This window comes from Capricornis sumatraensis, chromosome 2 (genome assembly GCF_032405125.1).
Source record: "Capricornis sumatraensis isolate serow.1 chromosome 2, serow.2, whole genome shotgun sequence".
Taxonomy (NCBI): domain Eukaryota; kingdom Metazoa; phylum Chordata; class Mammalia; order Artiodactyla; family Bovidae; genus Capricornis; species Capricornis sumatraensis.
Window position 1 is genome coordinate 66,339,984 of NC_091070.1, and position 26,297 is coordinate 66,366,280.

At 48.7% G+C, this 26,297-nt stretch overlaps 3 protein-coding genes across 5 annotated transcripts in view; 2 read left to right on the forward strand and 1 right to left on the reverse strand.

Moving 5' to 3' along the window:
- DNAJC17 (DnaJ heat shock protein family (Hsp40) member C17) overlaps window positions 1–661 on the forward strand; it is a 28,573-nt gene extending 27,912 nt beyond the window's left edge. Inside the window, exon 11 of the mRNA XM_068963832.1 lies at window positions 483–661. Coding sequence (XP_068819933.1) covers window positions 483–605 — 123 coding nt within the window. The 3' untranslated portion in view covers window positions 606–661. The remainder of the gene's footprint in view (window positions 1–482) is intronic.
- GCHFR (GTP cyclohydrolase I feedback regulator) lies at window positions 98–4,723 on the reverse strand. Its single transcript, XM_068963835.1, has 3 exons — window positions 4,419–4,723; window positions 2,594–2,688; window positions 98–1,358 (listed from the first exon to the last, which is right to left on the reverse strand). The coding sequence occupies exons 1-3, from the start codon at window positions 4,452–4,454 to the stop codon at window positions 1,235–1,237; spliced, it is 255 nt and encodes an 84-aa protein (XP_068819936.1). The 5' UTR covers window positions 4,455–4,723; the 3' UTR covers window positions 98–1,234.
- Window positions 4,724–10,710: 5,987 nt separating this feature from the next.
- Window positions 10,711–25,659, forward strand: RMDN3 (regulator of microtubule dynamics 3). 3 transcript variants are annotated; one of them, XM_068964995.1, is made up of 13 exons: window positions 10,711–10,732; window positions 11,129–11,322; window positions 13,216–13,405; window positions 13,813–13,956; window positions 17,939–18,227; window positions 19,130–19,232; window positions 22,179–22,239; window positions 23,466–23,541; window positions 23,705–23,782; window positions 24,012–24,110; window positions 24,384–24,437; window positions 24,570–24,650; window positions 24,952–25,659. In XM_068964995.1, the coding sequence occupies exons 2-13, from the start codon at window positions 11,136–11,138 to the stop codon at window positions 25,003–25,005; spliced, it is 1,416 nt and encodes a 471-aa protein (XP_068821096.1). In that variant the 5' UTR covers window positions 10,711–10,732; window positions 11,129–11,135; the 3' UTR covers window positions 25,006–25,659. The 3 variants fall into 3 exon arrangements, with proteins under 3 accessions (XP_068821096.1, XP_068821095.1, XP_068821097.1); XM_068964994.1 differs by lacking the exon at window positions 10,711–10,732 and adding an exon at window positions 10,741–10,886; XM_068964996.1 differs by lacking the exon at window positions 10,711–10,732 and having other exon boundaries at window positions 11,224–11,322; window positions 13,220–13,405.
- The last annotated feature ends 638 nt before the right edge of the window (window positions 25,660–26,297 follow it).

Genomic DNA, 26,297 nt, shown 5'->3' on the forward strand with positions numbered 1-26,297 from the left:
GCAGGAGCCAGACCACAGGAAGGGAGGGCATCTGGGAGGGGACAGTGCTCTCACCTCCTCCTGGCAGAGCCGGTATATTTCTGCACCTTCAACAAACCCTCTTCCCTGGGAACTGATGGAAGGCAGAAACCATGGGGTGGAGGACATGAGGGAGACCAGGGCCTGGCTAGAGCATGAGAAGTGAGTCACCGAGCTGCCTGCAGATGCAAAGGGCCTGGGAGAGGGGGAGGCGGGGTGGGGTGGCAGCTGCTTGATGGGCTGGAGGGAAGCAGCTGAGCAGCTGGCCTGGCGCCAAAGGCCTGCTTGCTGTGAGGGAATATGGGTGGCTTGGGGTTGCGGGATGTTCCAGGGTCCTCCCTTTCCCGGGCAGCCTTCTCCTTGACCGTTGGTGGCGGCTCTGCCTAGGCCCCGCCCTCCAAGCCTGGAGTCTGTGGGACACTGCCCTGCCACCCTGATCCCTCCCTGTCTCCCTCTGTCCCCAGGGCTCGGTGGTGTCCGAGAGGGACTACGAGAGCCTTGTCATGATGCGCATGCGCCAGGCAGCTGAGAGGCAGCAGCTGATCGCCCAGATGCAGCAGGAGGACCAGGCGGGGCAGCCCACGTAACCTCCTGCCTCCAGCCCTCCCCTCCCACAGCCTTTTCTTAAACATCACCAATAAACTTTCTGTTTTTTAAGAGTCTACCTCTATTGCATACATAGGTATAGGGTGTGGGCCTACCCAAGCATGGTCCTGGTTTCTGGGCTCTGCCCAGGCCTGGCTCTCCCTCCCAGGGAGTGGGCAGACCCCAGGGAGGCGCTCCACTTGGTGAGAGTCAGTGGCCAGCAGAGCAGAGGAGCAACCTCTCATCACAGCCCTTTATTGGCTTGGACTAGCTATGCAGGCCCCACCCACCCAGTCCTGGAGCCATGCTCCACAGGGGTACCCAGCTCCCTGCCAGGGGCAGCCTGGCTCATCAGCCCCTCAGTTTTTGATAGAACAGGGCCTCCTCCAGGGCCTGCGCCTGGCCTGAAGCTGGAGGGGCAGCGGAGGGCACTAGGGCCAGGGCCCCTACCCTTCCACACTGTTCGAGACAGGTTTCAGAGAAGGCCATTCACTGCCCAGTGGTGCTGGGCCAAGGAGAAGGACGATTTGGGAAGAAGGGGCAGGGCGGTGAGCAAGGCAGGGTCCTGGGGTCAGGGTCCATGGCAGCCACTCAAAAGAAGGGGTGACTGGCGCTCCTCAGTGTGGGAGGGTCACTCCTTGTGCAGGCACCACACCAGCGTCTGGCCCACCCCTGTCATGCTCAGCACACGGAAGCCCCTGCGCTCCAGCTTGTCCAGGACTATTCGAGGAGGGTCATTCACGTAGTACTCAGAGCTGCGAAGAGAAGGAGAGTGGCATGAGAGGGTACACAGCACAGCCGCGTACAAACCTAGTATCTGCTGCAGACTTGGCCTGGTCACGAGTACTCCTAACAGGACTGCTGTTTGCAGGTGGCCTTCTGCAAATGTTCCCTGCCCTGTCTCCTGCTTAGCTCTTTGCATCATCTCATTTATTCCTGTCAACAACCTAAGGGAGGTACTGTTATTCCCATTTTATTTATAAGAAAGAGAATCAAGAGGGGTAAAGCAGCTTTTCTGATGTCATGCAGATAGTAACACCTCTGTTAGTCTGAAAATAGCCCACATGCCCTGGGTCACTGCCAATTTCGAGGGAGCAGCCTCCTTTCCCAGGGCCATCCCCCAGGCCTCTGTCCTCTTGCCTGGCTGTCCTGTAGTCCTGGAGCAATAAGGTTGGCCTTCAAGAGCTCCTGGCTGTTGGTGCTGCCCCCTAGGATGAAGAGTGCTTGGTTTCCCTTCTTTCAGGGTTAATTGATTCTGAAGAGCCATCAGGTAGATAAAGAGCTCAAGCCCCAGGCTGGGCATCTTAGAGACAAAAGCCTTATGGCAAAGGGATGGGGTTGGCTTCAGCCCTGCAATCCTGACCAAGGGGCTAGGGCCAGCTCACCTCTTTCCCAACTGGGGTACACTCTGGTGACCTTTCTTAGGAGTTCTAGCCTGTGTGGACAGGGTTCTCCCTGTCCACTGGGTAGGAAGGAATGAGGGGTAGAAGAGGAATTAATGATCACTGTTAAGACTTGGAGCTGGGGTGAAGGATGCCGAGGGAAGTGGTTAAGTCCCCAGGCAGCAGCTAAACTGGAAGCAGGACCCAGGCATCCTGTTTCTAGGGCTGAGCTTTGTTACTCATTCAGCTCTTCAAGCCAGAGTCTTCCTCTGTGCCTGTCTTGGCCTTGATGGGATTCAGCTTAGAGATGAAAGGGTAAGGCAAGAAGCAGTGCACTAGCAGAAGTCTGTACTCAGGGGACTGGACTCTGTCCTGGTACCTTGTCCAGGGGCTCCCTTGTGAAGGGAGGGCCAATGGAAAAGCTCTCAGAGCAAGTCTGGGGGGCTGTGGTGAGGCTGCATAGATGGGACCCACCCTACAGAGGACAGATCCTCAGGATACAGGCAGAGGGGTCCTGAGGCTGGGCAGGGGCATTTTCTTGTGTAAATGGAACAAAGACAGGCCTCGGGGCTGCCGGGGAGAAGAGTCTTAGGAATGCTACTACTTACAAGTTGTTTCCCAGGACACTTCTTTTTGAGGCCCCCAGATGCTGCATCAGTTCTGGATCTGAGTACTCATCGCCCACCATGGTGGGGCCCACCTCCTGCAAGGTAAGCCACAGAGGCTGCTTGGCTGTCTGCCAGGTCAAGGTATGCAGTTAGCCTTTATCTGAGCCCACTTCAGTTAAAGGCTGGAGGAAGAGGGAAGGAATCTTAGGGGCTAAACACAAGCTGGGAAGGGGTGGAGTCCGTCAGTCATCAGACTGAGCAATGTGAGGCCTCCTTGACCCCTCTAGGCTGGACTCGGCAGTGCCCAACACTGGCACCTTCATGCCAGGCACCACTGCGTTTATCTGTATCAGAATCATCCAGAGAACAGAGAAATGCAAATGTATGTCCACATAAAAACTTGCACAGACAGTAGCATTATTCATAGTAGCCAAAAAGTAGAAACAACCGAAATGTTTGTCAACTGATGAGTGGATAAATGAAATGTGATATAGCCTTTCAGTGGAATTTTATTTGACAATAAAGAGGGATGAGTACTGATGCATGCTACAATACGGATGAACCTTGAAAACATCATGTAAGTGAAAGAGGCCAAAGACCATATATTATGATGAAAAGTAGGCGAGTGGTTACCTAGGGCTGAGGGGCCCAGGGGAAATGAGTGATAGCTAAGGTTCAGGGTTTGGGTATAGGGTTTCTATTTAAGGTGACGAAAATTGTTCTAAATGTTCTAAAATTGTTTATGGTCATGGTTGAACAATTCTGAATAAGCCAAAACAAACCAAAACCCAATCCTGTTGAACTGTACACTTTAAATTTGTGACTTCTGTGGTTATATATATCATATACCAATGAAACTGCTAGTTTAAAAAATTGCTTCAGGAGCACTGAATTCCCAAACTCCAGGCTTACAGAGTGTTTCCGGAGATCTGGGAAGGGACCCAGGAGTCTACATTTTACCATCTGCACAGCTGGCTGGCTCTTAAACCACTGCCAAGACTTCTCCCATCCAGTGGAGAGCTCATCTGCTATTTCCTGCATCTCTAGGGAACCATGTACGTCCAGATGGATCACCGGAGCACTGGAGAGGTAGGGGGCAGACGAGCGTCCTGCTGCCCAGGTTGGGGACCCAGTCACATTCTGTACAGTCAGCACCTTCTTTTTGCAGAGGAAACTGTGCCCAGGGAAAGGGGCGTGGCTTTACTGTTGAATGGATGTTCTCACACCTCTAACCCTCCTGGTCATGTCCGGGTTCTTTCTTCTTTCTTCTCTAAGGTCTCAGAAGAGCTTTTCCTGGAGTGCCTACGGGCGCAGGTCGTCGCTGTAGGCGGGCCACTTGGCACAGGGGTCTCAGTGTCGTAGCACATCCTTTTCTTTTTCAAACCTCCTTTCCTTAGGTTAGTCCATTCCTCCCACCCCTCATTGCCCGGCGGAGCGGCTCTGTGTAGGGCAATGGTTGCTGCGCTTGAGAGAGCAGGACTTTCTGAGTCTCTCAGAGGTTTCGACCTCCCGCAGGCAGGTAGGACCTGAGCCGCAGGCGCCCGGAACTCCTGGGTGGCGGGGACGCACGCACGTAGTCCCCCTTCCCGGCGCTGGAGGGGCCCGGCGGCCGGAAGGGCCCGGCCGCCGAAGCTCCCTAGTCCCTGGATCCAGGCAGGGTCCGAGTTCCAACCTCCTCCGCCGCCCGCAGGGGCGTGTCCCAGGCGGCTTCCGCGTCCCGGCACCCGCAGGCGTCGCCCGGGAGGGAGGCGCCAAGGTGCGGCCGGCAGCGTCCCCCCGCCCGGGGCCCAAAGCCAACTCCCAGGGACTGGCAGCGGGTACTCACCATGCGTATCTGGGTGCTGATGAGCAGGTAGGGCATGGTGCGTGCGTCCCGGCCAGGCTCCTTCCCTGGACTTTAGGTCGGGCGCCGACGCCAGCCCTTCAAGGCTCCGGGAATGCGACCAGCCGCCTGGAGTCCAGTTACTCCGACTCTGGCCTCCGGTTGCGCCAATCCCTGAGCTCCTGGTCCGTAAGCCCCTCGACCGGCCAATCAGGAGCGGGCGCCCTTGACGCGCCTGAAGCTCGGTGATTCGAGACCCGCCCCAGCCCTGGGGCAGCTCCCTGGGACCCTGTGTTGTCACCCGCCGCTTCCGAGGGTCGTCCGGCCGCGAGGAGGGACCTCTGTTGGGTAGTGGGGGGGTCGCTCCCGCACCGGTGCGCCGGAGCTGGGAGCGGCCCCCGAGCTCTCTCTGCTGGCTGCGTTGGGCCGTGGCGCCCAGCGCGCGTGTTGACCTTGCACCCCGTTATAGCAACACCTCCAGTAACAGGTTCCAAAGTCCTGCTGGTCCCCGTCCCAGCCCCTGTGAAGCCCAACAGGAAGCAAAGGGCGACCCCACTGAGGTCTCCCAAGCTTCTGCCCACCTCACCCAAAGACTCCTCTAAAACGTTTATCGGATCCCTACTTCCCGACCGAAGACACGTTCTCCGGAGATTCCTTAAGCGCACAGAAGACAGGCAGGAGACCCACTCGGTGCACTGCGCATTCCTGCCTCCCCGACTGTAGTTCCTAGTACAGCGGCGGAACTTTGCATTTCTGTGGCCTTGTAGGTAAGTATGTAAGAGAACTGAGCACTTTGCTGAGTGCCAGGCCTAGAGAGACTGAAACCAATGGAATCTGGCCGTTCAGAGAGCTTTCCATGAAGCTGGAGAGACACCGCACACGTGCAGGAAACCACAAGGCAACACCTGGGACAAAAGAAACTTCCCCGAACCAACCACCGAAGAGAGCGGCGAGTTCACCTCCACGTGTTCACGCCCTCATCTGGATATATCAAAATCTGACAGCATTCTTCATCTGCCTTGTTGTGAAATCTGCCTTGTTGTGAAATCTGCCTTGTTGTGATTGGTTTTTGAAAAAAGAAAAGCAAAACAAAGGCAAACTGTAACCTTCCCTCCTGGACTCTTGAAAAATCTTCGCTTCACTGAAGGGCACATACAGGGCTCTCTCTGTGCCTCCAGCACTTTGACCGATGAGAGAAATACAAGGGATAAATAGCAAGTTGTAACCCTAAAGAAGGAGCTTCCCTGATAGCTCAGGGAAGTGGTAAGGAATCTGCCTGCCAATGGAGGAGGTGCAGGAGGCTCGGATTCAACCTCTGGGTTGAGAATTTCCCCTGGAGAAGGAAATGGCAACCCACTCCAGTATTCTTGCCTGGGAAATCCCATGGAGAGAGGAGCCTGGGGGATAAGCCCGTGGGGTCACAAAAGAATCAGACACGACTTAGAAGCTAGACAACCCTAAAGGATCCTTCCTGGTCTGATCTATTTTTCTGTACTGTCTTTCCCTATTTTCTACCTCCAGGACTAGAAGTTTAGCTGGATAGATAAGACATATTTATGCTTAACAAAGGATTTGTTAAACTAAAAATTAATGCCCAGGATATATAAAGAAATCTTACAAATTAGGAAGAAAAATGGGCAAATGACTCGATTAGGCACTTTTCAAAAAAGAGAGTGGAAATAGGCAATAAACATAAATCATGATGTTAAATACCATTAGAAATTCAGAAATGCATATTAAACCACAACGAGATAATGCTTTACAGATTTGAAAACAAATCAAAATGTGTGAGGATCATATATTGGTGAGGATGTCTAACAGTTGAAGCATGAAGCATTACTGTTGGGATTACAATTTGTTATGATAGATACAATCACCTTGGAAAACAATTTGGCATCATCCAGTAAAGCTTAAGATGTTTATTACTGTGACCCACCTAACCTCTCATCGATAAACCTAGGAAAACTCACTGACTGCATCAAGAATATTAAAAAGAATATTCATAACAGCACTGTTTGTAATTAGCAAAAAACTGGAAACAGTCTTTATTGCCATCTGAAATAGAACAAGTTTTTGCGATTCATACAATGGAAACTATAGCAATAAAAATGAATGGAAAAGCAAATATTGGGGAAAATATAGAACAATTCTGTTTACCTAAAGCTCACAAACATGCAAAAATAAACAATTTGAAGGAAATGATAAATGTAATATTCAGGGTAGTGGTTACCTCTGAGAGAAGAGAAAGGGATAGAGCAGAGACAGAAATGCAGGGTTCTTAAAAGACAAAAGTGATATTCTCCTTCTTACACTAGGATGTGGGTACAGAGGATTATAAATGTACTCAGTTTTTATACATATATTATAAGTATCATTTTGTAGCCATTAAATATTTTGTAAGAACAATCCTTTTTAAATGTCAAGTGTCTTAGAGGTAAGGCCATCATCCCAAGGCATATGTCACCTCTCTTGAAAGAGCCAGGTACATAAGGCTCTCATGTCCTGGGCAGAGACCAGAACAGGGATTTGCAGTGTGCTCTACTCTCTCAGGCTGGACTGTGGAGGGGTGGGGAGGAAACAGGAGGGCAGACTATCTCAGACTGCCAGGGATTTATTAAATTTGCAAAACTGGTCTGTAGATGCAGCATAAGATAGAGTGCTCCATCCAGAATCACCTACCCCACTGCTGACTGCCCTGTCAGAGGCATGTACACCAGATAACATCTTTAATATCCAGGAGGAAATGAATTCCCTTACTTGGTTTTCCCATCTGGCTTCACCTCTTGCCACAATCAGTTTATCTGGCAGATCTTCCTCCCACATAAAAGGAGGAGAAATTGTTCTTCTAAACAACTCAGCTTTTCATTATGAAAATCAAACTGTGTCCACAGGGTTAACAAAGGCTTATGACTAGCAAATTATTACCTTGTTTTACAGAACAATAGATAAGAAACAACTTGTTTAAAAACCCCCTCTGCTTGTAAACTCCCTTCACTGATTAAGCTAGCTTTAAATTGTGTTTTATTTTTTTTTCCCTCTCTCTCTCTAATTTCATACCCTTCAAGCATCACATAGCCTGGGTAATATATCACAAGACTCCTTAACCACCCCTACAGATAACAGCTTTGAAGTGTGGGTCGCTATAGCAACGGGAGCTCAAGTTGTTTCTTAGGAACTTGGAATCAGTTCATGTTCTGTTCAAGCTAGCTAAGACTGGTTGGGAACACTGACCCTAAAACTGGGCCCACGCAGGTGTCCAATGAATAGCCTTTTGACATAAGAGGGTCAAAACTCCACCATCAGATCATGCTAAGCGCCTGCATTTTTAAACATACATCCCATGAAGAAGTGTATAACCCAGATATGAGCACACAGAACACCATTTACCTTACCTTTTCCTATCTCTAATCACCTTCCCCCATGCCTAAGATCACCGTGTGATCTTAGAATTTTTTTTTTTTAACTTTGGCTGTGCTAGCTCTTGTTGTGGCAGTTGGGATTCTCCAGTTGTGATTAGAGGGGCTTAGTTGCTCCCCAGCATGTGGAATCTTGGTTCACCGACCAGGGATTAAATCCATGTCCCCATCATTGGATGGCGGATTCTTAACACTGTACCAACAGGGAAGTCCCCCACCCTGTTTCTTTATATCTCAAGCCTTCAGAGAGGCGGATCTGAGATTTGTTCTCCTGTCTCCTGGCTTGGCTGCCTTGTTAATGAATTGTTTTTCTGCTGCAAACCTCTATGCTTTAGCATTTGACTTGCCATGTTTTGAGCAAATAAATCTGGTTTGGTAACAAAAGCATTATCAGTGTGGCAGGGGCTGGATATTGGTCATTCTTTATTTCCTTCCTTCCTCCATGCAGCATTTATGGATGGTCTTTGCATTAGAGCTGTGCTAGGCATAGGGAATGGATCAGGCATGAACTCCATCCTAGAAGAGGAAGCAGTCCACTGGGTAGAGAGTCTAGAAAGCAAATATTTATAGAAGCAATTGTAATAGAGGTAACCAAGCCTCAAAGACAAAGAACATATTAATTCCACTAAGAAAATAATTAATTAAATAGGTTTTTATTCCCTCCAAAGCAAAAATACTGTTTTTTTATTACAAAAGAAACACATGCTTATTTCAGAAAAATGAGGAAAAATATGGGAAAGATATTAAAAGCATTCCTTTCTCACCACCAAGACAACATACTTTATCTCTTAGTGTATCTCAAGAGGTACTAATACTAATGAAACTGAATCCTTAAAAATGAGTAGCTGGAAAAAAAAATCAGTAGCAGATATTGGTGAAGTTTTTTATTTAAAGGCCTTCACCACAGCCTCTGGAATGTTTTTAAATTTTATTAATTTTATTTATTTTTGGCTGCACTGGGTCTTCATTGCTTTGTGAGGGCTTTCGCTAGTTGTGGTTAGCAGGAGCTGTTCTCTAGTGCAGGCTCAGTAGTTGTTGCACAGGGCTTGGCTGCTCTGCGGCATGTGGAATCTTCCTGGACCAGGAATTGAACCCATGTCTCCTGCATTGGCAGGCGGATTCTTAACCACTTAAGGAAGTCCCAAATGTACTGCTATGTGTGTAAAATATCACACAATTAAAAAGTAAATAAATATAATATCTAGTCAAGGATTTGGGAGGACTGGTTTAGATATTTTGACTCCCACTAAACTAAAATTTAACTTTTAAGAAATGCTGACAATAAAATTAGAACCATAATCCATAAAAAAATCCTGTCTTTAATTTTTTTCAATTATTTATTATTTTTGGTTGTATCTTGTCTTAACTGGGGATCTTTCCTTAAGATGCATGGGCTCTGTAGTTTTGATGTGCAGGCTTGGTTGTCCTGAAGGCATGTGGGATCTTAAGACGTTCCCTGGCCAGGGATGGAACCTATGTCTCCTGCATTGGAAGGCAGATTCTTAATCACTGGACCACCAGGGAAGTCCCTATGTGTTGTTTGCTTTTTAAGTAATTAATTTTTGACCTATACTGCAGGGCTTGTGGGATCTTAGTTCCCCATCCCCCAGTCCAGGGGTAGAATCTGAGCCCCCAGCAGAGGAAGCACAGAGTCCTAACAACTGGACTGCAGGTGATTCTCTTCTTTTTAGTTTCTAAAACTACAAGTTGCATAAAATCACAGGAGTAAAATAGATTTACAGAAGTACAGGTCACAGGTGCTAGAAAAAAATGATTAAAATCTGAAATGCTGTCAACCTAAATTGAGATCAACCCAAGTTTCAGCCTCATACAAACATTTAAAATGTTATCATTAGAGGAATGAATTTAATGAATTTAATTTTCATTCTGGATATTAAAAACAGTTTTTATAAGCCTGTCCCTGTTTAATGTTACAATGACAATTTAAGGTTTAAGATTTTTTTAAAATGATGGGGTGTGCATCTACAGTGTAAGTTTTTCAGATGTCAATTGGCAGAAGCTGGCTCTGGGGACTCAGGGCCTGTTGTGGATAACCAACAACTTACCTGTTTTAACTTGATTTGCCAAAGGCACTATTGTGTTGAGCTTAGTAAATGATTTGAGTAAAAATATGTGAACAAATTGAGCTGAAATCAAATAAAGTCTGAGTTTTGACCGAGGGTTAAGGAAAGGTGGAGAAAGGTGGCGTTTTCCAGGTAGGGGTTTAAGACAGCAAGAGCAGTAATGGAAAAGGTAGAAACATTGAGTATGCGGAGCATATTCCGGGAACACTAAGTAATTTGGTGTGATTGAGGGGAAATGGAACCGCAGCTGTAACCTGGTGTGATTGGAGGGAAATGGAACCTCAGCTGGCCAGACCATGGAGTTACTGCTCTGAGCATCCACTCCAGGGAGTCTCTCAGCTTTCCCCCGTTTGTCCGTGCTAAGTCGCTCAGTCGTGTCCGGTTCTGTGCGACACTATGAACTGTAGCCCGCCAGGCTCCTCTGTCCATAGGATTCTTCAGGCAAGAATACTGGAGTGGATTGCCATGCCCGCCTCCAGGGGATCTTCCTGACCCAGGGATTGAACCCGCATCTCTTACATCTCCTGCATTAGCAGGCAGGTTTTTTATAACACTAGCGGCGCCAGCTGGGAAGCCCAGTCCACCTTTTCTCGGCTTCTAACCTATTCTCGGTTCGCCTTTCCAGATCTCTGCTGGCTCCGCCCCTCTGGTAGTGCCTGTGGCCACGCCCCTAAAAAAAAACCTGGCCACGAGGTGGAGTCTCGAAGGTCTGCTCACCCCCGCCTTCTTATAGGCGCGCGAGGCTGCTAGTTGGCACTGTTTGATGACGTCACGGTCATTGACAGAGAAGCCGCGGCCTTCGCCACAGTAGCTAGCGGTAGTAAGAGTCTGAGTTGAGGTCCACTACAGGGTGGGGCGCCTTCAAAGGGCTCGGCGGGAAGGCCAGGGGTTTGTAGCCAGGGCGGCGGGTTTGTGGTCTGCAGTGTCCTGAGGCTGGGGGAGGAGTTTGGAAGCCCATCGACCTGACTCCGGTATCAGGGTTAGGGGGCGTGTTGGAGGGGAGGCTGCTAAGGGCCGGGTGGGCGGCGTGGTAGTCAGGCCTGGGGGCTAGCAGAAACCTTAAGGTCGGGATTAGGGTGCGGGTGGCGAATGCTCGGGGTCTGGGCAGGGAGATTATCTTCAAGGGTTCGGCTTTGGCGATGGGTGCACCACGCTCACGAATCCCTCTCCCTTCCTTCGCCCGCTTGCTCCTGGTGGCTTACGCGGGCGGCAGGTGTAGCATGTCTGGTCTGGGGACCTTCGGTGGCACCCGCGCCGGGCTAGGACTGTTGCTGGGCACCGCCGCGGGCCTTGGATTCCTGTGTGCCCTTTACAGCCAGCGGTGGAAACGGACCCAGCGCCGCGGTCAGAGCCAGAGTCGGTCCGACTCTCTGGACTACACGCAGACTTCAGAGCCTGGACGCCAAGGTAGGAGCGAGGCTATTGAGGCCTCAGTGACTGTTGAGGGGTGGGCTTGGGGTCGGGGCTGCTTGTAGCAGAACCTGCGGGACAGGACAACAGAGGAAAAATTAGGGGGGTGGGTGCGGGGCCCGAGAGTTTCAAGTTTGGGGAAAGTTTATCGAAAAGGAAAAGCAGTCTTCCTCTTCTGTCGTCTTTTTCCTGTAATCCCAGGAAAGTATATAGTGGAAGGGCTTAGCTTTCACTTTTAGTTCTGGCCGCGAAGTGCTGTGTATGTATTAAAGTTACTTGCTTAGTGTGGTTGAGGTGTTTAATAAGTGGAGGAAAGGTCCAAAAGAAAGTAAAAAGAGAATAGTCTTGGAGGAATTGAAATTTTTTGAGGCTTATGTATTAAATTAGGTTAACATTAACATTCGAAGACACCTTGGAGACTATATAGTTCAAGTTGTTTTGTTTTTTTTTTTAAATCCTTATGAGTAAGTTGAGATTGAAAAAACTTGTGTAACTTTCCCGAGGCTGTCACAGAGCAAGTAAGTGGCAGGATTGGGCCTGGTCACCTGGTCCTGTGGACTTCCCACAGCATGGGGCCAGGAGTGCACTTACTGCAGTTGAAGCTGAATATGGCTGGGAGCCAGCCACAAATGGTTAGTACTTTAAGTTTTGGAAAACTTTAATGTTAACCCATTAGAGCAAAGCATCTAGGGCTCATCCAGACCACTCCCCTCATGTGTGTGTGATAGAAGAGCATTCAAGTCATCTCGCCTCATGTTCATTGGGAACACGTTTCCTCTGATGACCAAATGCCAGATGGTTCGGAAAAGTTAGTTTTTGAAGAGTTTTAAGAGTTTTCACCTTAGCTTGCAATTGTTTGTCAGCATTTTTAAGCTGGTAGGAACATAGCGCTGCAAGTGGTGCTTGCCCTTTCTTTCTTTTCCTTGTATTTTATTTGTTGGTTTATAATTTCTTAGCTGTAGTCTTTCTTATACTGAGGTTGGGAGGTGGTAGCCACATTCCCAGGGATCTTTCTTGCTTTACATACTGGAACATTGTTGGGTCTGTACAGTAATCCAGGCTTTATTGTTACTAGATTTCCTTTAACAGCTTTGTGCTTGCTTGGACTGTGGGTCCTGCCTTTCTGGTTTCTTTCCTGTTTTTACATTTCCCAGTCCGCTTGTCTTAGGTATCAGTTTCCTAGCATTTTAGAATTTACTTAGAGCTCAATTCAGGGCTTGGCGATGATGTTTTTTCCCAGTGGGGTTTGGGTGGGTTTTTCCCGGTGTACCTTTTCTCTCAGTAACTGCCCCTGTTTACCTTGCCACTCTCTGATAGTACTAAATGAAGCTCTTGAGAGGAAAGTGTGTTCTTTGTTATTCTTTGTGAAGTGCAAGATCAGAATTTGAGTGAGCTCAGTTTCAGTTTTGCTGTGTGGTAAGTATTGACTGCCTGGGATTTGGGCAGCAGGGCAGCTACCCTGCCTTCTAGATATCTCGCTCTGGCGAGCATTCTACATTATCTGCCAAGGTGTATGTGCTCATGAAGGGCCCTGGGTGCAAGGTTTTTGAAACAGAGGGCTCTTGTGGACATTTTGTTTTTTTTCCTTTGGCCATGCTTGCAAGATCTTAGTCCCCCAGCCAGGGATTGAACCTGGACCCTTGGTAGTGAAAGCATGGAGTCTTAGCCACTAAACCACCAGAGAATTCCCTGGAGAGCTCTCATTTAAAGATTGGGACCTTGATTTTTTTCCCCCCCTGGTTTGTTACCTGGGACTTGTGAATATCTGAGCCTCAAAGATCTTTGTAAATTGAACTCCAGTGAGAAGTAAGAGTTCTTGAGTTCTGGGTGCAGGATCTTCTCGTCCCTCTAGCCCATGGGCCTCGCTGTCTCCTGTCCTCTGTCCTCCAGTCAGGCTGTTGCGGGCAGTTCCGGGTGAGGCTGGCGATGCTGCAGTGCTGCCAAGCCTTCCACGAGGACAGGAGGTGGTACTGGACCGCCTGGAGTTCGTGCTGACCAGCCTGGTGGCGCTGCGGCGGGAGGTAGAGGAGCTGAGGAGCAGCCTGCAGGGGCTTGCTGGGCAGATTGTGGGGGAGGTCCGGTGAGTATTGCAGCCTTCCTTCCTGCCTTGGCCCCTGCACCCTAGCTTTTCCCTGCCCCGACAGCTTTCTCAGCCTTTGTTGTCTGTTTGTAAGGACACAGCCGGTTTCTCACCTCACTGGCAGGGAAGCCGTGTGCTTGATTCCTTGCCTTGCCTGAGTTCTTGCTGCCTTTGGGCCCTCAGGGTCTGTTGCAGCAGCTGAAATACTTTGTCCTGTTTAACCTGGTCTGCCCTGTAGGCTGGGTCCCGCCAGCTGCCCATCTTGCTCTCCTGAGGGCAGAGACCCCAGAGTTTCTCTGCTTTGGGCCCTTTAATGAGCAGCAGTAGTAAGAGGCTCCCTCATGGTGAGGGGAAAGGCAGGCTGGAAGGGCCTAATGGCACCCTCTGGAAAGGAGCTTACTTTTCAGATCGCATATGGAAGAGAACCAGAAAGTGGCTCGGCGGCGAAGGTTCCCATTTGCCCGGGAGAGGAGTGACTCTACCGGCTCCAGCTCTGTCTACTTCACGGCCGCCTCGGGAGCCACGTTCACGGATGCTGAGAGTGAAGGCGGGTGAGTCATCTCTCCTGGAGACAGCTGTGGCTTCAGCCAGGTTACATTGTGTAAAAGTAATGTTTAGAATGAAAAATTCATACCAAGCTGCTGTAAATAATTTTTAGAACAAGGTAAGGATATAAACAAATGAAATACAAAACAGTTGAAATAAAAGCCATCCACCACGTGTCATGCTGACAGATGGAAGTGTTTAACAGCAGCTAAGTGTTTGCATCTGTTGTTTTTCTCAGAGTAGGTTTGCTTTTTACCTAGTTATTAGACCCTTTATTTTTGTTTTATTGTAACATCGGTTGGGTGGTTTCCTGTTATCAGGAGGACTTTGTAAGCTTTCCCTGCCTCGGGAAGTTCTCTTCCCATGGGGAGATCTGCTTGTGCGCCCTCGCCCTCTTCACAGGTGGGCGGTGACTCACCTGAGTAACTGGTGGGCCAGCAGGTCTGGCCATAGGCCTTACTGTGAGACAGGGCTGCAGGCAGGAGTCTGGTGGAACACCCAGGTTGGTCAGGCTGAGGGCTTTTTGGTTTTAAACCACTGGTGCCATTTTGAAACTTGTGTCCCACGGATGGAGTCTGAATGAACATCTGTGTTGCAGTGCTGTTAACAGCAGCATCTGCCCTTGTCTTCTTTGAAGCCCAGTCATCCAGGTGGCCCATGTGAGGTCTAGAGGCTGGTCTCTCTGTGGCCTTTGCTGACCTTTTTTCCTCTTCAAGGAAGAGGCTGGTGAAGTGAGCACTCAGGCCTATCCTGTCAGGGCAGAATGACTGGTGTAGCTACAAACGTGCACATGGAAATGAGAAGCTAAACCAGTCTTTCATGATGATCTTTGCAGCATGCCCCTCTTCAGCTAAAACACTCATAATATTAACCAGTTTATTCCTCTTTGTGACAGACATAGTAGAAAGCACTTCAGAGGTATTTCCTCAGTCTCACAAAGGAGAGAGGGGAGCATCTCTAAGCAACCCAAGGAAACCAGTTACTTGACATTTGAACTTTGAGTGTGGAACATAAGGACAGGTCACAGCTCTGCCCAAGACTAGGATAATAGAACTCAGAGCCCTTCATGATGATTTTAAGAAATTGTACAAGCTTCTGGGGGCAGCATGAGCCAGAGTGATCAACCAGGGAAGTTTATGGGTGCTTCATAGCTTGGGGTGCTCACTGGGGCTCCCAAAGCCATACAGGGCCGGACAGGGCTGCCAGCGGCCTGTAGCAGCTGGAGAGAAAGGGTGGCTTCCTTAACAGCAGCTCCAGCAGGCTCAGCCTTGTGACCGACCCTGTGGCATGTGGGAGCCGATGGCCGTGCATGGTGTAAGGCTGCTTTAGCCGGCTGCGGTCTGGAGCGGTGGCCATGGTGAGTCATTCATCTGGTCCTGGTCAAGAGAGAGGAGACCAAGCCTTGGGGATGGCTTTAAACGTGTGGGCCCTGGGGAAGGAGAGCTTCTTTGAGGGATGAAAGAGTAAGACTATTTGATGGGCAGTTCTGCTCCACTGAAAGCTGTGTTCTCGCTTTCTTCCAAATAAAACAGCTCCCAGGGCATCAGCTGAATGCGCCAGAGTCCGAATCACTGGGTGGGTTGGTGAGCTTGTTCCCAGAGCCCTGTTCCAAACGCAGCTTTACTTCCCTCCTTGCAAAACCCAACTCGCCCTAATACCAGCTCTCCTGGCAAACCTGCCCAGGCACTCCAGCCAGGAGCCACTGCTTGCAGCCTCATTGCCACTCCTCCTTGGGCGTTCGCTTATCGCCTCGTTCCTCTTGGTCTTATCTTCCTCACCACTGTGGGGTCAGGGCCCAGGCCTGCTTGTCTTTGCCTCAGCTCAGCACCTCCTATGGGGCTTAGCAGTTGGAGGAAAGAAATGTAATTGCTGGGAGGGCTCTGTGTCTAAGAGTCCTTGATCCCTGACCAGGGGGCTCTCCTTAAGGAGCAGAGTTGGCCTCCTTGCCTCAAGGGTGCCTGCAGTCCTTGCTCCACAGTGGGAACAGTGTGTCTAGCCTGAGTGCACAGGACCAAAGGACCTTTTCAGAGGTCTGTACTCATCTCAAAAGCTGCCGGGCATGTTGAACAAAAGGGCCACCCTTTTCCTCTGGTGGATTTCACCAGCAGCTGGGTGTGTGGTCCAAGAAGTGTGGGAGAATGCTGTGACACCAGCTCTCACTGGGTGGCAGCAAGGTCTCCCGACCTTTTCCTTGCCCATGTGAGCTCCCCGGCCTTTAGGGCCCAGGGGGATCACAGCACTGAAGGACCTTTCTCCTGGCTCTGTTCCCTGGAGACTGCGCTCAGGCAGGATGAGAGAGGGGTCTCTCCCCATGTGCTGAGGCAGCCTTCAGCTGAGCTGGGAATGAGTGGGGTCTCCTCCTCTTTTTGCAACGTGAAGTGATGAGGCTCAAGCTTGCACCCCCAAAAATCCATTTTCTCCTTTTGCCTCTGGGCCTGGTTGGGCTGAGTAGGGGCACTGGTAGCCACTGATTTCACTTTCTGGATGGGGCAGGTTATTGTCTAAGCCTAGGAGAGTTTCTCTAGGCTGCCCCTGCGTGGTCTTGCTCACCACCACCCAGGATGGTTGTGAAATCTGATACTATTCCTTGTCCCTATAATTTCTAAAGATTTTACTGCACATTGCTTGAGGGGGGAGATACTTATAGAACCTTTTTAAAAAGCAAGGTTAGGAAGGTTTTAAATACTTTACAATTTCTTGTAGTAGATGTTTCTGAAGCCCCGTTGCTAAATGCATCTGAAAGCTCTTCTATAAAGAAATGGGACGGATGGATTGGACCCCAGGTCTGGTTACTCACTTGCTCCCTTGTCCTCTCTGGCTTTCCAGATAAGGAGGACAGCACTTGGGCTGCAGTAGTCAGCCCCCCTGACCTTAGGCTATCTTGTTGTGACTTCGTTTGTGTCTCTCCTTCAGGTCTGATTTGCTCCAGCCACAGGGATCCTACCTCTCTTTAATTTCAGGACGGAGGAAGGCTTATCCTTAAGTGACTCAAGGATCTTCCCTGTGTCTTGGAACCTGCTAGCTCAGACAGAACCTGCTTTTCCTTCACTCAGCCTGGGGCTCTTTGGTGTCTGGTTGTGACCCCTGGAAGCCTTATCTTCTGCTCTGCTCAGTTTTTGTCTGACTCAGTTGGCAGTTGGGGAAAACAGTATCATTAGCTGCTGGAGGAAGCAAAGATCCAAGAGAAACAGTGGATGCAATCAGAGTAGGGCTCCCCAGGAGACACCTGGATGGCAGCCCCACAGACAGCTTCCGAAGGGATTTTTTGCATCTTCTGCCTTTCTTGCTTCGAGCTGCAGCCCTCCCCTGCTCCCCCCATCAGTTCCCAAGGTTTCCAAGGGCTACTCCTGTTGTGGTTGAGGTTTGGTTACTGACTTGGGACAGAGGTATACATTGAAGTGACAAAGAAAATATGTATATCTGTGGCCACCCACTGCCACAGAGGCTGGCATCCACCCATGTTAGTTCTGGCAGGTGCATTTGGCTGATAAAGCAAAAGTGATTGACAAACCCTTCCCCTCGTGAGCCATCGAGCTCCACCTACATCTTAAGGTTTCTATCTTAAACTTTTATTACTTTAAAGAATATATGCTCCCTAAAGCAATCCCATCTAATACTAAAATATAGGGGGGATATTAATTCCTCTGCCCTGAGAGGTCTACTGACATTTTGTTGATACCTTTCTAGGCTTTCTCTGTTTTCTGGCAGACGTGGTGGTAGCTAAGCAGGGGATTCTCATATCGGCCTCTGACTGTCACAAGGCTCCGAGTTGGTGACTCTTCCCCTCCCAGATCATTTTCCCATGGTTCCCTAGGAAGCATTCTCTCAAGACTTGAGTTCCCCCTCAGTGAGGGGCATGGCTCACGGTCAGTGCTGATGGCCGCAGCGCCGTGGAGAGCCCCTCTTTGTGGAGGAGGCTAGACCCCTGGTGATCTGAGGTTAAGTAATCCCCTCCCTTGACCTTGTCACTTTGCTTCCCCACCACAGTTACACAACAGCCAATGCTGAGTCTGACTATGAGCGGGACTCTGAAAGGGAGAGTGATGGTGATGGTGAAGATGAAGTGAGCTGCGAGACAGTGAAGATGGGCAGAAAGGACTCCTTGGACCTGGAGGTGGAGGTGGCTTTGGGTCCGGAGCCTGAAGCCCTGGAGGCCGGAGGCTCCCCTAGCCAGGAAGATGTGCTGCCGCTCCTGCAGCAGGCAGACGAGCTGCACCAGGGCAGTGAGCAGGGCAAGCGGGAGGGCTTCCAGCTGCTGCTCAACAACAAGCTGGCGGTGAGGCTCCGACGGCCCGTCTACCCTCCTTCCCCCTGCTCACGCCCATGAATGTCAATGACCCTGCCAGGTGACACAGGAAGGGAAATGAGGGTGACATGGCGAGTTTCTGCATCTTCCCTCAGGGTCGTACACCCTTTTCCAGGGAGGCCGAGTGCCGCCCCTAGGGGCCTGTGTACTCCCTGCCCCAGCGCTTCCTCCCCCCCCACCCCCTGGGTAGTTGGCTCTGGTAGGGCAACTGCAAGAGCTCCTCTCAGCATAGGGAGAAATGTGGAAAGAACTGGAACTTTCCCCTTTGATTTCCCTGAGGCAGACCCACAGCTGCTTGCCCTATTTGAAGTTTTCATCACCAGTGACAAGTGTGTGGGTCACTCAGTCACAATTCCCTTCTCAAGTTCACTGCCAGAATTTATGCAGAAAGACTGAAGGCAGGAGAAGGGGACGACAGGATGAGATGGTTTGGTTCGGTGGCATCACTGACTTGATTGACATGAGTTTGAGTAGGCTCCGGGAGTTGGTGATGGACAGGGAAGCCTGGCGTGCTGCAGTCCACGGGGTCGCAGAGTTGGACGCGACTGAACGATTGAAGTGAACTGAGCTATAAACGCCCTCAGTTAGCATTTCCCTTTTCCTGGGCCTTTCCACACGCTCTTGCTGTGACTCATTACATGTTGGAGTTGGCCTTCCCTCCTCACAGCATTGGGAGGCTGGGATGCCCCCACTCTGGGTTGTGCAGTCTACTGACTAGAGACAACGTCACCAGCTAACTGCAGGTGAGAGGCCATGTGGATGGCCTGATACATGTTTACGACACACTCAAAGGTAGAGTGTGGGGAGGAGGTCAGGGCTCCAGTTCTTTGCAGCTGAGAGAAGGGGCCCTCATCCCTCTCTTTGGGTTGCAGCATGGAAGCCGGCAGGACTTTCTCTGGCGCCTGGCCCGGGCCTACAGTGACATGTGTGAGCTTGCTGAGGAGGCGAGTGAGAAGAGGTCCTATGCCCTAAGTGGTAAGTGCTGACAGCCTCCTGGTGCAACTGACTGATTCTGGGGGTGGAGCCAGCCCAGCGGCTTGGGGCCCAGGGGACCCACCAAGACGCAGGCTATCAGGGCAGCTGGGGCTCAGGTACTCACCAGGGACAGACTGGCTCCTGGAGACCCATTTCCTCCTGGAGACACAGAGCAGGCTCTGCTTTTCTGCATGGCATGGGGCCTGAGTCACACAGGCATATGTGACTGTAGTACAGCTGGCCTTGAACATCAGTGATCTGAGCAGCGCAAGCACGCACACAGTCCATGGTTGCTTGGGCCTGAGGATTTGTTGTTGCTAAGTTGTCTGACTGCAACTCCAAGGACTGTAGCCTGCCAGGCTCCTGTCCATGGGATTTCCCAGGCAAGAACACTGGAATTGCAGCGTTCTCCAGGAGATCTTTCCGACCCAGGGATTGAACCCTTGTCTCCTGCACTGGCAGGCAGATTCTCTACTGGTGAGCCAGAGGGCTGACTATTAGTCACATGTGGACTTTTGACTGGGCAGAGGGCTAGTAACCCCCGCATTGTTCAGGGTCAACTGTAGTTGTTTTAGTAGCACTATTCTTTGTCCTGATTCTTTAACTACAAAGGGCAAAACCTTTCTTAATCTGAGGAGGGTTTTTTTGCTGTTTAAGAATCTAGTTTCAGTTACGGAGCCTGTGGGGCAGGTGTTTGTAATGAGTGGAGTACGTTTGGTGAGTGCCAGGAAGTAGTTTGGGGGAATACCACTAGCCTACAAGTCCCTGGGGTCTACTTAGCCAACTCTGTTGTCAAAATCTGTTCCCGGGGCCACGTAGGGTGCATCTAACTTGTGCCAGGTTCATAGCCTGTCCTCTACTGTCGTGAAGATTTTAAAGAGACTGGTTTTACGGGGAAGATGATGTGTCCTGCCTAGCTGCACACCCTCTGAGTCAGGCACCATCAGTGGACTTCCACATCTCCTGGTTCAGTTATCTAATTAACTGAACTATCTGCCTCCCCACTTTTATAAGTACAGCCTCACAGACATTGAATTTTTGATAGAGTCTGACAGTACCTCAAGGTCATTATTCTATAAACTGTTGTAGAATTCTGCCAATACAGAAAAGTCAGTTGAGCTGAATGTTTGATCTTCAGAAAAATCCCTGGAAGTTGTAACTGAAGGTGCTTACTTACTGTCTGTTTCTTTTCAAAAGTTTCTGCTACCTCTTCTAGGTTTCAGGTGAGGATTCTGACCAGCATTTGGAGCTGGTGTCTGGACCCTTGGGGGCAACCACCACCTTTCCTTTTGATCATTTCTTAGTACTAACAGCCAACGTGAACCCTGGAGATGGAGCAGTGGTTAGAGAAGCAGCTATGCCCACACTGGTCTGGCTCCCTGTAGCACCCCCAGACAAATCTTCCTTCTGGAGGTCAGGGGACTATGGAGAGACTTTGAAGGCTCTTCTCTCTGATTGCAGCTTTTTAGGACCATTGTTGGATCTAAAGTTCATTTTGTGTTGCCTCTAGAAGCTGGACCGTCAGGAGGCTGCAGGAACTGGTTGCCTCATTCTTCACCGTTACTTCCCTAGTGAATGAGTGCTTTGAAGCGGGCAGAGTGAAGTCCCCTAAAAGACAGTGTCCCTCAGTGGTAGAGCCATATGGTTCTTCTGCTTGGATAGGGGAATTGTAGGGTTCTCAGCTATTCTCTTTAAATGTATTTGTTGCACATACAAAATTATACCACGATTACTATCACTTATACACAAGGAAACATTTCAGATTAGCCAGCCCATCACCTCAACACATTACTTATGTTCCATTCTGTGTTCCCTTTCAAGCCCTCACCATTGAAAATTTCTTTTTATTATTTCAAATTTTTATTATATAGTTGACTTAATGTTTCAGAGGTATAGCAAAGTTATTCAGTTATACAGATATACTTTGCAGATTCTTTTCCATTATAGGTTATTACAAGATATTCAATATAATTCTCTGTGCTACACAGTAAGTCCTTTGTTTATCTATTTAATATATAGTAGTTCATATCTGTTAATCTCGAATTCCAAATTTATCCCTCCCCTTTGGTAACTAGTTTGTTTTCTGAGTCTGTTTTGTAAATAAGTTCATTTGTATCATTTTTTTTTTTTGCATAAAAAAATATATTTCACACATAAGTGATGTATGGCATTTGTCTTTCTCTGTCTTCACTTAGTATGATCTCTAGGTCTGTCCATGTTGCTAAAAATGGCATTATTTCATTCTCTTTTATGGAAGCCCTCTTGATTCTAATCAGATGTCCTATTTTGCAGTGTTGTTTTCTCCAGTGTGTAGATGTAATGGTTCTCATCTGGAGGGCTCCAGCTCCTTGATGTTCTAGGGAACCCTTGTCAAGAGCCTGCATGTGTTTAGGCCTTGATTTCTGTTAGTTTTGGTGTCTGGAAAACTTGGGTAAGGACTACATGAAAGTCATCCTTGGTCAGATGCCAGGGCATTTGGCTCTAGTGAGTTCTGGCCCAGAGCCATGGTTACTGTTCCTAGATCACGGTCCTCTTGAGAATTCGATCAAAGCTGTGGACCCTAAGAAAATGGACATACACCTAATATTTCAGTGGGATTTCATGGACACCCTAAGGCCTGTCCACAGACCCCAAATCAAAAACTCTCCAGGTAATGATCTACTAGGAAAACTGTGATTGCTTTCGAGTCCTTTTATATTTGCAATGCTCTGAGCACGTCAGGTGGGTGTTGTATAACTGGGACAGCTGATGACAGAGATAAGGAAAGCAAGGCAAAGCGGAAGTTATCCTTGAAAAGCTATTTGCAGCTCTTCACTGTGCTCAAGTGCATAACTATTTATAAGTCCTGCTTGGGTGGGAACTGTGAGAGCTAGAGCAGTCCATCCTCCCACAGCCTGGAAGGGTCACGGGAGCCCGAGTCAACTCTGGATCGCCTCTGTCTTACAGGAAAAGAAGAAGCCGAGGTCGCTCTGGAGAAGGGGAATGAGAATGCGGAGTGTCATCAGTGGTAATAACACCCTGCAGGGCCCCAGAAAGAGCCAGCATGGGTTAGAGTGGAGCAGAGCCCTTTCTTTTCTCTGCGTGGCCAGGCATTTGCCAGAGGCACCAGGAGAGGAAGCTCTGGCCTTTATTTTCTTATGTCCCATCCTTCCCCAAGCCAGGGATCCAGGGGTTTCCTTGGGGAAGTGCCTTGGAGTGAGACAAGGAAGAGTAGTACAGCTTCCTATTGAAACCTGGAGAAATGAGTAGCTTTGTTATAAGTCATCCCTGGCTTCAACCTTGAGGCTCCTGGCTCCTCAGGGAGGTTGGGACATTGGCAGTTCCCCTCTCCCATACAAGCTCTTCATTCCCCTAGCTGTGATCCCTGGCTGCTGGTGGACTTTGGCTTCTTTGCTTTGCTAGCATGAGGAAACATAGATGTGAGCTCACCCCCAGGAAGTTTGGCAGTCAGCATTAGTCCACAAAAGCATCAGCCGTTTGTGATCTCATGTGGGCAAAGTCCTGCCACCTTGTGTGGGTCAGAGCCAGCCTGCAGCCTGGAGGCCTGGTTCTAGCACCTCGGCTTTAGTCCAGGTGTTCCTTTTCCACCTCCCTGTTGCTTTCTGTAACTCTGCCCTCAGATTGTGCGCTGGAGAGGCCTTGTTTCCCCATCTGTTGCTGAAACTTTGCAGTGCCTCTTTTTAGATGCCAGGTCACTGTTTCTTAGACCTTTGTTTTTGAAGACAGAAAATGGGAAGCTGGATGGCTTTGTTCCCCTGGGAGGATGTGGAGAAGAGGGCTGAAATTGGAGGCCTTTTCTTCTTCTGCTTCTGTTGGTAATTCTAGAGTATACCCTTCCCAAACAGCTTCCCAGTGATGTACCAGTATGCTTGCCAGGCTAAGCAGACATAGTGTATTCACATTTCTTACACATTGATGCTGACTTTTAGAGACCTGCTTAAGTTTTTATGACAGCTATGGCTATACTGATCATGAGGGGACATTTGGATTGAGACCTTGTCTAAATTTTAAGTATAAAAGAGCCCACCTTTTTTGTACCCAGTGTACTTTGGGGAACTGTGAACCTACCACTGTTTCTGCTGAAGAATATGAATTGGGACCATAGGTCTGTGAAAAGAGGAACTATGTACAGATGAAGCATTGGGCAGTGCCATCAGCCATGGGTGGGAAGCCCCTTCCTGGCAGGGATGGTCCTCAGTCCTGTGCCTGAGCCTGCTGCTGCTTCCCCCCTAGGTATGCAGTGCTTTGTGGTCAGCTGGCTGAGCATGAGGGCATCCAGAGGCGCATCCAGAGTGGCTTTAGCTTCAAGGTGAGAAAGGCTTCTCTTCCTTCCCTGGTGCTGGTCTAGTGCAGGTGACCTGCTCCAGCCTAGCTCTTTGCAAAGGTGTTCCTACCCTACAGCTCTGTGACTTGCCTTTCTTCCCTTAGTAACTCTGCTTTCTGATGTTAACTTGTTTATATTTCCACTCTAGGAACATGTGGACAAAGCCATTGCTCTCAAGCCAGAAAACCCCATGGCTCACTTTCTCCTCGGCAGGTGGTGCTACCAGGTGAGCTAGATTTCAGGGCTTGACACAAGGGCCCCTCCTGAGACACTGATCACCTTGCAGGGAAGATCAGGGTCCTCAACATGGTCTGGCTTGTGTCACTGCCTCCAAACAGTCATGGTAGTGGTGACTGGATGCAGTCCTATTTGGCTCCTTTTTCTCTCAGTAAAGAACATTCATTGTTCTTAAAGATACTTAAGTTTTTAGTTACACCTTGATCTTTTGATGGCAGGTCTCTCACCTGAGCTGGCTAGAAAAAAAAACCGCGACAGCCTTGAGTGAAAGCCCCCTTGGTGCTACTGTGCAGGATGCCCTCTCAAGCTTCCTAAAGGTATCAGGGAGGGAAGGGAAGGGTGGACAGCAGCCAGAAAGGCCAGGGTGACCTTGTTTTCCCTAAGGACATTAGTATATTGGGAGGGGTTTCTGGTAGAGGGCAGTTTTATGTGTGCCCGTTCTGTGGAAGATTAGAAACCACTGGAAGGGCTTATTAAAAAAAATGTAGACTCACTGAATCAATCTCCAGGTTGGATACTGGAACTCTAATAAACTTTAGCCTGACTTGGATTTCGGAACCTCTTACTGAAATGCATTCTCTGTTCTCTAGGCTGAAGAACTACAGCCAGGATTTTCCAAAGCAGGAAGGATATATATTTGTAAGGTAAACTCATCTGCCAATTTCAACATAGATGAAATATATGTATGTTGCCATTTTTTCTTGAAAGCATACACTCATTCCCTTCTAGTCTTCTGGTGGTATTTCTCCGAGGTTTTCACTGTTGTCTCTTCTCAGTGCTACAAAGAACTAGGGAAAAACCCTGAAGCTAAACAGTGGATGAAGCTGGCCCTGGAGCTGCCAAATGTCACTAAAGAGGTAATACTTAAGAGCTTTTCTAACACAGGGTCCTTTCACTGAGTCGTCATGGGACTTTTCAGGAAAGAATATATTCCCGTGGTTCCTATTTCCCTCCAAAAGAGAGCTGCACTTTGCATGTGGGCTTGTTCATATACATCTCACCTGGGGAGGAGACAGTTCGTAGGTTCCAGGTTGTCCTGGGAAGGTGGGAAAAAGACTGGTAATAGCAAGGAAGCAAAGGGCCCATTCCCAGGTACCCATGGTTTAGGAAATGTTGGCTTGGATTTAAAGTCCTAGTCTTATTCTCTTGTCTTCCTAGGATTCAGCTTTCCAGAAGGACCTGGAAGAATTGGAAGTAATTTTAGCAGAATAATCACATTTCAATGGGCTTCATGATTCGAGGAAGGAAAAAAAATTAAGTCTTTTCCCCTTAGGTCCTGCTTAGATCAGGAAACTGAGCAAGACTGCTTAAGGGAGTGTCTTGACTCCTAGGTCTGACTGCTGCTTGCTACAATTCCCCAATTTCTTCCTACTGGTTAATTTATTCTAATCCCTTACCTAATCTGAAATTGGGGAAGTACTTGAGACCTGGGTTTCTATTACTTTTTCCATAAAGTGAGTTCTCAAAAAATCAAGACTAGTATACACCTGCCCTAGGGTAGAGTGTGGATAAAACACTGAAGGCTGCCTTTCAACTGCTGCTGAGGTGGATGAACTCCAAAGAGCTATAGGAACAAAACACAGAATGTGTACTCTCTAATCTTTTTCACTGATTAATATTCAGAACCAAAGTGTATAGTCCTAAGATCACACACCCCAACCTACCAGGGCGGAAGATCGGGGAGTCCATGGGTATTGCCTCTGCTCAGTCTATCATGTGGATCGTAACTGTACTCCTGGGCTGAGGGCTGGACCACCTGACTTCCAGAGTCCTGGCAGCTTTTGAAATAGCAGTGCATAAGGCTTATGACTGAAAATGATGATCTGAAGAGTTGCCTGGAATATATTTTGGTACAAACTTGAAATAAATCCAAAATTTAAACTTAACTAGAAGTGATTATAATTCCCTTTCTATGTTTGTTTTCATCTCCTTATTCTTTCTTGGGACTTAAATAATTGTTTCCTACTGTGAGGCTATTGCAGACAAGTAGAAAAATAGTACCAAATAGTTTAGAATAAGCTCTTTGGTTAAAAATTGAGACAAGTTTTTAGGTCAAGGTCACTTAAAGTACTTTATAGGTCTAAAAGATTGAGATGGTTTCATATAAGAACCAAGCTTTCACTCTAGAGTCTGTCACTGTGGGTTTATTACATCATTCCAGGTTTGTTTTGTGATGGAAAAAAATGGAAGAAGACTTAGGAGGCACTGTGGTCTATAGTCAGGGAACAACTGTTTTAAAACAAAGTTGCATTTAATTTTGTCCTCCTATCTCCTTACATATAGTAGGCTCAACAGAGGCATCAGCCGAGATTTGCACGGCCTCTCCACCCAGTTCTAGCGAAGAGTCCCTCTGAAAGTGGAAGAGTTGCTTAAAACTCATGCTGAGTAGAAGTGAAGGGGAAGGAGTATCTCAAAGCCCAAAAAAGCAGAATAATCTGGGCAAGTACCAGATTTATACAGTACAAACCTTAATAGAAACAAAGGCCACAGGAATGCCATGGAGT

Bases quoted from the DNA above. Each gene is read 5' to 3' on its own strand.
- GCHFR (XM_068963835.1), bottom strand. From the start codon at position 4,454: ATGCCCTACCTGCTCATCAGCACCCAGATACGCATG. The intron at 2,689-4,418 runs GTGAGTACCCGC...CTTACCTTGCAG, and splicing joins TCAGCACCCAGATACGCATG to GAGGTGGGCCCCACCATGGT. The intron at 1,359-2,593 runs GTAAGTAGTAGC...TTCTCTTCGCAG, and splicing joins AGTGTCCTGGGAAACAACTT to CTCTGAGTACTACGTGAATG.
- RMDN3 (XM_068964995.1), top strand. From the start codon at position 11,136: ATGTCTGGTCTGGGGACCTTCGGTGGCACCCGCGCCGGGCTAGGACTG. The intron at 13,406-13,812 runs GTGAGTATTGCA...CTTACTTTTCAG, and splicing joins CAGATTGTGGGGGAGGTCCG to ATCGCATATGGAAGAGAACC. The intron at 19,233-22,178 runs GTAAGTGCTGAC...TCTGTCTTACAG, and splicing joins GAGGTCCTATGCCCTAAGTG to GAAAAGAAGAAGCCGAGGTC.